This window comes from Drosophila willistoni, chromosome 3R (assembly GCF_018902025.1).
Source record: "Drosophila willistoni isolate 14030-0811.24 chromosome 3R, UCI_dwil_1.1, whole genome shotgun sequence".
NCBI lineage: Eukaryota > Metazoa > Arthropoda > Insecta > Diptera > Drosophilidae > Drosophila > Drosophila willistoni.
This window is the reverse complement of record NC_061086.1, coordinates 18,059,239-18,071,831: the sequence shown is the minus strand read 5'-3', so window position 1 is coordinate 18,071,831 and position 12,593 is coordinate 18,059,239. Positions and strand designations below refer to the sequence as shown.

General features: G+C 33.0%; 2 protein-coding genes across 2 annotated transcripts in view; one reads left to right on the top strand and one right to left on the bottom strand.

Moving 5' to 3' along the window:
• Window positions 1-240, bottom strand: part of LOC6647415 (filamin-A) — a 32,352-nt gene extending 32,112 nt beyond the window's left edge. The window contains exon 1 of the mRNA XM_023178423.2: window positions 182-240. Coding sequence (XP_023034191.1) covers window positions 182-196 — 15 coding nt within the window. The 5' untranslated portion in view covers window positions 197-240. The remainder of the gene's footprint in view (window positions 1-181) is intronic.
• Window positions 241-10,035: 9,795 nt separating this feature from the next.
• On the top strand, window positions 10,036-11,042 carry LOC6647416 (protein lifeguard 1-like). The gene has a single exon (XM_047013485.1). The coding sequence runs from the start codon at window positions 10,161-10,163 to the stop codon at window positions 10,974-10,976; it is 816 nt and encodes a 271-aa protein (XP_046869441.1). The 5' UTR covers window positions 10,036-10,160; the 3' UTR covers window positions 10,977-11,042.
• Window positions 11,043-12,593: the final 1,551 nt, after the last annotated feature.

Here is a 12,593-nt window from a genome sequence, read left to right as displayed (position 1 = left end):
GGCTGCGTTTGCATCTAAAAATAATTTGACAAAATATTTTGGTTTTAATGCAAAGGTAATGAAAACCATATGTCCTCCAATATTTTTTTGTTTTTACACATTTGTACTTGAATATGACGGAATAGGGAATGCTATGACATAAACTAGATTACTTTAACCATTGCGATTTGCTCAAACTCACTTTCTTGGTAGCCATGGTAATTGTTGATTTTTTATTTGAATGTTTTGAAATGGAAATAGTTTCAGTTAAATAATACTGATTAATCAATCACTTGAGATGCCCCTAACTAATTACACAATGCCAGTTGTGGGGGCTTGCACCTTGTTTTTTTTCTCAACACAATTGGAAATAAACAAATTTCAAATATTTTCAAATATTTTGCACAAATCGTTCATATATTCCGTTCCGTTTTAATCTGATCGCTCACGCGTTTCAATATGTTCTGTCCACTTTTAGTTTTTGTTGTCGTCACCGTAGTCGTCTTGTCGTCGTTGCAATAAGAATGTTTTTGACCGCGACAATATTTCAACTCGACTGAGTTGGCTGCGCCTGCTTGCTCAAAGTTTTTATGCAGCGAAACGCGCGCAGCTTTTCGCTCAATTTCTTTATTATTATTTGTATTTTGTTTTGCAAGAATTCCTACAGTCGAGGATTTAGAAATAGGTACACCTGTTCCCTAACAGGCTATGAATTCCAAAGGGTTTATAATCTTTATTATGGTTTCTTAAACTGAAATTGCAGCAAGCAAGATGCATTGTTGGTGCAAAATTTAGACAAATTATTATTTTAAAAGAATATTACCCGTAAATCCGCTTTACGTCCTTTAAGTAGGTGTGCACAAATTCTTTCTTTTATTTGCAGGGTCGAAAAACTTTACTGACTAACTTGCAAACGATTTAAATGAAGATCAACATATGAACCTTATGGGGCATTATTTATAATAATTATTAGAATTGAAAATTTTTGTAAATTGTAAATATAAAATTTCTTGCCACAATAATTCTTTGAATTTTCGATTATTTGCGTTGTGTTTGATCTTAATTTAACGATTCCAAGTTAAAAAAAGCTTAAATAGAAACTTAAAAATATTGAAAAACCTTTGAAACAATCATGCGCTTCTATTTTATTGCTCAGAGGTGTGCACAAGCATCTTCAATACATAATTCGTTCAATATTTATTTAGTTATAGGATTCACGTTGTGTTGCTTTTTTTTTTTTTTTGGTATTGCTCGACGACGCTGACGTCTAAGCATACTCTGTTTGGCAGGTTTTAGTCTCTTTCATTCTCCACTTTTCTCCTCATCATCGATTAATACATAAAAATACACATACAAACACACAAATTGTGATATTTGCACGCAGCTGATTTGGTTGTTGTAGTTTTAATTATAGAATTCTTTGTTTTTGTTGTCTATTATTGTTAGCCACAAATGAAAAGTGTCTACCAATGGTTCATTTGTTTGGCAATTGCATTTGCTTGACGGGGTCGCCTCAAGTACATATGCACATTTCCAACCATTCCGTGTTCCCTCGCCTCATGACTCATCCGCCCCGTTGGCAACATATTCTACACAATTTGCACTTGAAATACGCAGAATAGACAGGCCAACTCAGTGGATCGGACAACAACGAGAAAAAAAACAAAATGAAAGACAAACAGCGGCAACAGCATCAGAAAGCCTTCATAAAAATATGAAATCAAAAAATGTATATAGCTTATATTTTTGCATATCAAAGGATGACTAAGTCAGTTCCCCTTGATTATTAGACGCTTTCATAAATTCTTCAATTTTATTTGCCGGGTCGAGAAACTCGTTGAATTTTCATATAACTAATTCCCTAAATAAACAAAAAGTCAGAGGGAAAACTGCAACAAAAAAATTATGTTATTGTATGTTGTGCTTCGAATAAATTATAGTTTAATTAGACATTTTAAATGAGGCATTTATTCCTTTTTTATTTATTCCTTTTACCTGTGTTGCCACTTCACAAAGAGTTTTTACATTGATATGTGAACCAAAACAGATATTAAAAATTTTATATAAAATTCCACAAATTCTATTCAATATTTATTTTGTCGTTTTGCTAAACTTTCATTTCAAATGTTACGCGTGTGCGCTTTTTAAATACATTTTATTTATATTTCTTAAAAATTTTCATGCTACTTTTTATGACTTTTTTTAAACAGCTGTTTTCACATTGTGTACCATGAAAGAAATTTTCACGTGTAGACTTAGTTTTCTTAGACAATGTTTATATGTAGATATATGTATGTACATACATATGTATGGTTCTATTTATATGTCTATGAAAATGTTTGCGTATATTGAAAAATGTTTCAACAATTAACAATAACTCAGCGGGATCTAAACAAAGCGGAAAACCTAAAGTTTGCATAATTTCTTCTCATTAATAAATAAAATTATAGAAATTTATAAATAGCGTAAAAAAATGTAAATTCAGCTGAGTATATTTATTCGAAAAGAATTAAAACAAAACAACGTTTATTTAAATTTTGAAACTTTTACTAATCTAAACTCTGTGCGACAAATATCAGCTATATCTACATCATGGTTCAAAAATATATGATCATAGGACCATAGAAAAAATAAAGCGATGTTTTTCGCATACTTAAAAAAAATGTATATGTATATATATGTTCACTTACTTCATAGATAAACTAAATATTTGCTCTAGCTTTTTAATTACCTTAGAAAACTTTAAAATACACAAAGAAGTAATGTAAAATTTAAAATAAGCCGCCTTTTTAACGACACACGTGCGAGATTTTTCAAAATAAGAAATTAAGTAATACACTTGTGTCAATAAGGGAACCTTGATTGATTTTTGTATAAAAGGATATAAGAGGAGTTTCTCCCTCATCAATCAATACAATTACAATAAACCAAGATGAAGGTTGCTTTCGTTCTTTTGTGCTTTGTGGGTCTTCTTGCCGGTGTTTTTGGAGCGACATCGTCGTGGACGACAACAACATCATCATCAGCAACAACAACAACAACTACCACATCGCCACCACCATGTGGAGGAAACGTTTTCGGCGGAAACTGTGGTGGCCTTAATGGAAAAAAGTTATACTTCTTTTATAAATAATGCAAAGCAAATATATTGACTTATAAAGAGGACTTCTTATTTCACACTTTTAATTATATAATCAGTATCTTTCTGTCCAGTCTAAACTAAATACAAATATTACAGTTGTTCACAAAAACTAGGAGCTGACCTAATCTTCTCTCTATGCTCCTGATTTGAGTGAGCGGGATAGCTTGTCTCTCCTATTACGTCAGTCTGGAGAATCTAATTCACAGTACCACTTTATTAGATTCTGTTGGGTTTCCAAGTTAATTTTATAGAGTTAACAATCAAAATTATGAAATTAATTGCACAAGTGTCTTGCTTAACGATTTATATTAAATGTTTGTTATATAAAATGGAACAAAAGAAGTTATACATTTGTGTCAATATGTCTAATTTGCTTGTGCATAGTATAAAAGAATGGAGTTTCGCAAGAAGTAATCATAAAAATTGCAATAATTCAAGATGAAGGCTTCCCTTGCTCTTTTGTGCTTAGCAGGACTTATTGCTGGTGTTATTGGGCAATCATCATCGGGAACTGCTACAACAACAAGTACAACAACAACCACAACAACAACAACTGCTGCGCCACCGTGTGGAGGAAACAACCTTGGCCCTTGTGGACAAAATCCACCATGTGGAGGAGGTCCTTGCGGACGACCAAAACCCTTGTGTGGTGGTAATCCTTGCGGCCAAAAATTGTACATGTTCTATTAGAAATTTTTATTTTTAATCGAAAATAAAGCTAAACATCTAGTTTGCCTTGTGAATTAAATAATCCACCTAATGTAATCGGACTGGCTTTGATTTTGTTCGAATAGGAAAACATATATTTGGAAGTTGAACCTGATGTTCAAATGTTTTGAGCTATGGCAGTGTCAATGCTGGCTTTCCCGATGGGTATAAGGAAATACATTTTGTGTGTTGATTTTGCTTAGATAAATCTGACATTTGCAAAGATTAAGTTCAGAGTATCTCATGTGTCCCTATTCAATATGATTAATTTAAATATTTCTTCATTTCTCCTATTTCTTTACTTTTTCATTATTTTTCCATTAAATTAACAATTAAAGTCATAAATTTAGTTAATCTCGCACGATTAATGAAAGAAGAATAAAACAATTGCACAGCTGCTGTGTTTTGTTCTTGTGAAGATTATCTTATACAAAATATTAACACATTTGTGTCAATATGCAAATCTTCCCTGTGGGTATATAAATGAATGGTGTTTTAGAAGAAGATAACATTATAATTAAAAGAATTCAAGATGAAAGTTGCCCTCGTTCTATTGTGCATAGCAGGAGTTCTTTCTGGTGTTTTCGGACAATTAACGACGCCAAGTTCGGGACCAATCGTTGTAGAATCAACAACAGCATCAGCCATCACAACAACAACTACAACTTCCCCATTTTCACCACCCTGTGGAAATAATGTTGGCCCTTGTGGACCTGTTCTACCAAAGCCACCTTGCAACGGTCCTAATCCTTGTGGCAGAAAATTATACTTCTTTTACTAAAAATTCGGAAAAACAAAATAAAATAAAATTGTAAATCAACTCAGCTTTTTTTATTTTTAAGATACTTCCAATTCAAAAACCTGAGGTGTGAGCATAGTACCTAAAGTGTAAGAGTCAAAGGTCTGACTTTTAGAATGCATTTAAATTTGCTTTGATTGCGATTCTTTCTGTTAAGCATTAGACCATGTAAAGCTATGAATCAGAAACTAGGCAAAGAAGTTTCAAACTGGGGTCATTTAATATAATTGAAAGCCGCAAAAGAGAAACAAGATGAAAGGTAATGACGGTTTTTTAATTTAATAATACCCTCTGTAAAGGTATAAATAATAATGAAAGAGTTAATCAGCCAATGAAAGATACTGTTTAGAATTTGTTTAATTCTTGTATCTATGGAAAGTTTTATATTTTGGACAAGAAAATCTCCAAACTTGTCATATACAAGAACCTTAACTAAACAAATATCTAAAGTAATTAATGAACGTTCACTGAAATGATTGCACAGGTGTTTTTCTATTTAGATTTTTTTGTTAGATTAACTGAGAAAAAGTAATAGAATATTTGTGTCAATATACATAATGTGCTTGCGATTAGTATAAAAGCATAAAGTTTTTACAAAAAAGTACTTATTATAATAATTATAATTCAAGATGAAGGCTTCTCTCGCTCTTTTGTGCTTTGCAGTTCTGGTTGCCGGGGTTTTCGGAGCAACGGAAACATCAGGTACGGCATCGACAACATCTGCAACAACTTCAACGACAACTGCTGCGCCACCGTGTGGAGGAAACAGTCTTGGCCCTTGTGGCCAAAGCCCACCATGCGGAGGAGGTCCTTGCGGACGACCAAAACCTTTATGCGGTGCGGGTCCTTGCGGCCAAAAATTATACATGTTCTATTAGAAATTTGTTTTCCAATTAAAAATAACACTTAACATCAAATTTGCTTTGTTTATTTAATGTATTTTTGTATAAAAATGTATCAATGTAAATCAGTCCGACTGATAAAAATATGGTACGACTTCCCTCAATGAAATATATGAAACTGTTGGATTGGTAAGAAGACATCGATTCAAGTCATTTAAAATATGGACGGCATAGCTTTAAATATTTCTTAAGGTTTGCTGTTCGCCTAAAAATATTATCCTTCTCTAGTAAAATTAGAGAGCCTACCACACGTTTTTTTTCTTTTGTTGAGTTAACACTCAAAGTGTTAATGAAAGAACGAAAAAGAAAGCCATTCATCTCGGCGACTTTGGTTTATCCTGCATCAAAATTAAACAATTATTTGAAAACTTTCCATACCTCACAGGAAGTCTAGGCTATCTCCTAAGCACTTTAAAGTCCGTCGACTCGTCTCTGTTAGTTCATGTAGTGGAAAAGATTAAACTATAGCCTGGGTTTTTTGGTCTCTTTTTCAAAATTCTGGCAGCATACCAGTGAACCTCAGTTTTAGATTACTGAAATGTTAGACAAGCTAAACAATACAAAATTTGGTTTCCTTAGCAATCTAGGTAATAAGAGTTGATCTATGTATGCATTTAAGGAATAGACGAATATAAAGGGCTTCTCGTGTATATGTATATCTCCTGTCAAATAACTCGGGTAAATGGTTTGCCTGGGAAGGGGGCTCTAGCTGCAATAAATATTTTAAAGTCCCAGTTTGTAAAATTAACAAAAATCAGAAAATCAAAATATAATTTTCAATTCTGGGTGAATGGTATAACAATAAAATAATTTGCACAGATGTTTTCTTTCATGATTTTTTTCTAAATTTAAATTCATGAGACAAAATAAAAGAAAATGAATAATACATTTGTGTCAATATGCATAATTTGCTCGCGATTAGTATAAAAGTATGGTGACTCGCAAGAAATAATTATTACAATTATACGAATTCAAGATGAAGACTTCTCTCGCTCTTTTGTGTTTCGCAGGACTAATTGTCGGCATTATTGAAGCAACGTCAACGACGGGAACTTCGGGAACATCAGGTTGGACAACAACAACATCAGGACCCACAACAACAACAACAACAACATCAACAACTACTGCTGCACCACCATGTGAAGGAGGCAACGTGGGTCCTTGCGGGCCAAAACCTCCATGCGAAGGAAACATAATCGGCCCCTGTGGACCTGTACTGCCAAAACCACCATGCGGTGGAGCTAATCCTTGTGGCCAAAAATTATACTTCTTTTACTAAAAATTCTTATTTGTAGCAAACCATTTCAATAAATCAAATAATTTTCTGAATACAAAGTATTTTATGTTAAATGTGTCTAACAAGTAATTCGTTCCAGTGGGGCAACTAAGTGCACCTTTAGAATATTTTGTTGGGCAAAAAAGGACTCCTTATTAAATATTTATGAATTTTTAGTATGATAAACCTATCTGGGACTGCTTTATGATCAAGCTTATTTAGAATACCGGCTACTCTCCTTCACACATTCTTCTATATCAGTTCTGCGAATTGAGATGTGTTATCGGCCAAACAACTCAGTATTGAATCGTTTACCTTAAGTCAATTGCCAATTTTCTGTTTACTCAAATATGTTTCTATTATTGTTCGCTATGTTGACCATATTTTCAAAACTTTTCCTTTGTTCTCAAAACCTATTCTGAACGACAGATTTAGCGTGAAGAACTTATAAGAGTAAAGGAAGCAAATTTAACCTGTTCATGCTTCACAAAATATTAATTTAGTTTTCAATTAACTATGGACAAGTTCAAAGTAATTGACTTGGTTATTTCAGGATTTTTATACATATCTGTAGCTAATCGACTGATTACTATTAAGATGAATACTGAATGACTATTAAGGAGACAAAAGTAAAGAAGTAAATCAAACGATTCGACACTGCTCAAAGCTTGTTAGACTTACGAAAAAGCCGAAACTAAATATGTTAAACATCCTAAAATCCTGTAAACCTTTTTTTAAAGCCTACACGAACTGATTTTTAATGTTATTTAATTAGATATCTTTGAGGTGTGTCTTTACTTAATTTAGCTTGTCAATACTTCTTTGTAAACTTAAGTTTAATGGAAAGTTTTGCTTTATGAATTCAAATAATTGCACAAGTGGGTTTTTGTTTCATGATTTCCTACTCAAATTAATGTTTGGCAAAATAAGAACATCTAACATACATTTGTGTCAATATGCGAAAATTTTGAGCAACTTGTATAAAATTATGAAGTTTTGGAAGAAATAATCAGAATAGATGCAAGAGTTCAAGATGAAGGCAACATTACTGATTTTGAGTTTGGCTGGACTAGTTGCCAGTGTAATTGGAGACACGGTATCAGTCACAGAGACAACAACATCAGCAGAAGCTGAAACAACAACCACTGGAGCAACATGGACAACATCAACTGCCGCACCGCCACCACCATGCGGAGGATACAATAATGATCCCTGCAGACCATCAATACCGTTATGCGGTGTTGGTCCTTGCGGTCTTAAAGCTCAAAATATATATACATTCTATTAGAAATTGGGATTTTCAAAGCAAACTTTTTATTGATTATACTGCCCTTATTCAAAGTATTTTGTATACCAAATGCCTTTTCAATCAAACAGAATTGATTTAGCTTAAAACGTTTTAAATCTTATATTATATAACTTACAGGCTCAAATAACAATATTTCTTCTTTCAAAATTAAAGAGTTTTTAGCTCACTTTTAACCATTCTCTTCTCTTCTGTTCCCCATGGATTTTGTGATGTTCTCTTTTACAAACATAAAACAATATTTAGAATGGAGTTAAATATAAAAAAGTAAGGCAAATACACAAATAAATGAACTGTGTTGCTAGACAGAGTGTATCCTAAGATTATAAATAGATTGGATAAGATGAAAAGATACGAGGTTATTTAAATACAAATAATCCGCGTGCACAAGTGTTTTGTGTTATGATTTTTGCACAAACTTGGTGGCAATTGTGTCAGTTTTTGCTAAAAATTGCTATAAAAGCGGAAATCGTTCTTAAAAAGGCAGTCATTATAATTAAATTATTTTATAATGAAGGCGTACTTAGTTCTGTTGTGCATAATAGGACTTTTTGCAGGAGCACAACCATATTCATATCACTCATTGGAAACCACTGGACTAACATCTATGACTTCATCGTCAGGAAAAACAGAAATAACGACAGGAGCACCTTCAACCAAATTATCAAGTAAAGGAAAATATTACAACTGGCGAAGGCTATTTTAGCCTTCATAGTCAAAAAATACTTTTAATAAAATTGAATAGATGTCTGATTCTAGTCCCTCATTTTTGGAGTTTTTAATGAACTTTTTTAAATCATGCAACTTTCAAATGTTTTGTTGTTTCTCAAACAGAACTATTATGCATTTTAGAATAATGATCACCAATATTTTTTTGTAGAACAGATGACCATAAAACATATTCAAACCAAATCTAGATATAAACGGTTTGTGCAGATATAGATGTTTACTTAAAACATTTATGAGTTCTTTAAGTTGAAAAAAGATCAGTAAAATGCCCAGAAAGAATGGCTTTTCTACAACTTTTCCCTCATTTATTATAATTTTGAAAATTTAGTATTGATGACATTGATTTAATAATTCAACTAAGATATACCCATTGTTAGTATCATACAAATGGCAATAAACAGTATTATTATTTTAAAGAGTGTAAAAGACTTGTACTACTTTTCACTCTAAGCGAGAGAGAAAGAGACACAGTGAGTGAAAGCAGTTACGCTCAGCGACTAGGTAAGAGAGTGATAGTCAGAAAAAGAGAGTATCATTCTAATTCATTCTCCCTGTCTTAGCAGGTGCTGTGACTATAAAACAAGTTGAACCTAAAAGATCACACTTTAGTTTTTTGCGCTGCATAGCGAGTTCTGGTTGCCGGTATTTGGCGTTAGGACTTAGAAAATGTTTTTTTAATGGTTCATTTTGGTAACATCCGATAAAGCAATTTGTCTTTTAGTTGGCTACATACTCTAATCCAATTATAGAAAGCCTCTAATATTAATGTATTTTGATTACATAATAAGGATTTTTATGTCAATATTGGATTTTTATAGTAATTGTGGTCATATTAGGTAAGTAAAGTTCTTTAAAAATACTAATTATTTTATATCATTGAGGTAATTACGTGTGATACAATATAAATCTTTCGAGACAACTTTGTACTCGTGAGTGTGATCACTTGCCAATCGAATCAAAGAAGATCTCTTTGCCTTTTCGATTGGATTGTTAGTCCAATTGATATTTTGAGTCGAGTAAAGAAATGCATATATATATGTTATTTTCCACATAGTGCCTGTTATCTAAACGGCTTTCGTTTTTCAGTGCCAGAATCGAAAGAAGACAGCAAATTACTAATTATGCCAACATTGTCGATTGCTTTGGAGAATTTATAAATTTATGTAAGTTATCCTTTCCTAAAAGCTGAAAACATAACATACTTTGACTTTCTCGCCAGCTTTTAGTTGTTAAATTTGATTTGATTTTAGTTAGAGCAAGTTGTACAGTAAATTTCTTTACTTTAGTCGTCTATTAAAAAAATTTGAATATAATTCGCCATGGATTTAAATAGTCAGCCGACAGAATATGGCGGAGGAGCTAATGGACGTAATAATAATTGCATCCCATTATCGGCTTTGGGATCAACCGATTATAGATCTTACGGCGGTGATATAGAGAACAATTCGAGCAATCAGCCCAAGAATTTGTCCTTCGACGATGAGAGCATTCGACGTGGTTTCATACGCAAAGTGTATCTTATTTTGTTGGGACAATTGGTGGCTACCTTTGGAGTTGTTTCACTGTTTGTGTTCAATGATGATGTCAAACTGTATGTGCAACAAAATTTCTGGATCTTCTGGTTTGCCTTGATAATAATGCTGATTACCATGCTGGCTTTGATATGTTGTGAAAATTTGCGTCGTGAGACACCAACTAATTTCATATTCTTAAGCGTATATACGATGGCGCAATCATTCATTATGGGGGTATCTGCCTGTCGATATGGGCCAAACGAGATTCTGTTGGCAGTGGGCATAACTGCAATTCTTTGCCTGGCACTAACACTGTTTGCCTTGCAAACTAAATATGATTTCACTGCATCGGGCGGCATACTCCTCTGCTGCTTAGTTATATTGACAATCTTTGGAATTGTGGCTATATTTGCAAATACCAAATTATCCACATTGATTTATGCCTCATTTAGTGCATTGCTGTTCTCTGCTTATTTGATCTATGATACTCAACTAATGATGGGTGGAAAGCACAAGTATTCAATAAGTCCAGAAGAATATATTTTTGCTGCTTTAAATCTTTATCTGGACGTTGTTAACATATTTATGGATATTCTCACTATACTTGGTAGTTCTGAATAATCATCCTAGAGAATTGTTGCACAAATCAATTAATACTCCCAATAAATCACTTTGTGCAACTTTTAATCAATCTCTTTCGATTCATTGTTTTCTGTCCTTGATTATAAAAAACCAAAACTATTCCTATTTTTAAATCGCTGCATAACTAAAAGTTCTTTACGATGTAATCGTTATTCGAACTTAAATAAGTAATTCAATTTAAAATTGTGTAATTTGGCCTTAAATATGTGTCTCAGGTGCTTGAGAGTTTGCATCGTCAAAATATGTTGTAGTTCTAAATAAAGATCGCCCATGATGCAAACATCTGGCGCCTGGCGATGAGGACTTCAGCAGCCAATTCATTTTACGTTCTCACATGTGATTCAATTAATGGCAGACACTCCAGCAATACAGGCTTTTCAACACGCGTTATCTTATGGGGCCAATCAGGACCATAATTTTTCAGTCACTTATACTAAAAATATTTGTACGCTTTGTACGCAATTTTTCAAAACCAACAAAAACCGAAAACGAAAAATAACAAGAGAAGAATATCTCATAATTCGGTACAAGGGACAAGAGCACGAACGAAGAATAAAAGCCAAATTCAATTTAGACACATGAAATATTTTCAGTTTTCTTGTCCATATGTTTGCACAGAATATACACTTGACTGTAGTATGTGTGTTTATATATATATATTTTTTCATATATAAGGAGACACTCATGGCAAGATTTGGCCTGTATTATTCATCACAATTTCTTTGCTTAGTATCTTTAATATTTTGTGGATTTTCTATGGCGCAATTGCCTTTATTAGGTCACATTTTCTTTCTCACATACTTTAGCATATTAACTTTTATTATCGCAAAATTTTCTTTATTTTAATGATTGCGAAAATTTGTAATATTTTGCAATACTAATACACATATATGTATGTATGACACACGCGTCTACATGTATATGTAGCAAATAATGCGTATACGACGCGTATTCCACACAAAATGCAAACGAACGAACGAAGAAGATCCGCACACGTCCAAGTCAATGCAGCAACTGAAAAACTTTTTCGAAAATGCCAAGATACCATCTATATACATATATAAACACACACAAAAACGCACACTGTATGAGCGAATAGCTGAATAAATGCTGAGCGAGGAAATTCATCGAAATTCAAAAAGTATTTCAGAATTTCCATGCCCCCATACATATATGAGAGACGAGACGTCTTTTGAATAGTATTTCGTCTTTTTGACAGCAACCACTGAGAATATGACTAAGAGATCTTGTCTGATCGAATGGGAACTGCTCATTGGATGTCTACCTAATTCTAATTAGAGCATCGACACGTGTGGCCAAAGAAGACGGAGATCCACCCATGTCAATGCCTCAAATAAAAATAACAAGAAATTGTGACTCAGCTTATCTACAATCAATTATTTTGGCCAATGGCCAAAGTTGTTTTTGTTTTAACCAATTTATTGGATTGTCATGAATTCAAGTTATTCAGTGCCAATGATTGATGGATAATTGGTGCGACGGAATCCAAACTTCTATGATCTTCCAGTTCCCTAATTGTGCTTATAGCATACAAATATCATAACAAGTAAAACAAACAATTTACCTACTCAAATC

Bases quoted from the DNA above. Each gene is read 5' to 3' on its own strand.
- LOC6647416 (XM_047013485.1), top strand. From the start codon at position 10,161: ATGGATTTAAATAGTCAGCCGACAGAATATGGCGGAGGAGCTAATGGA.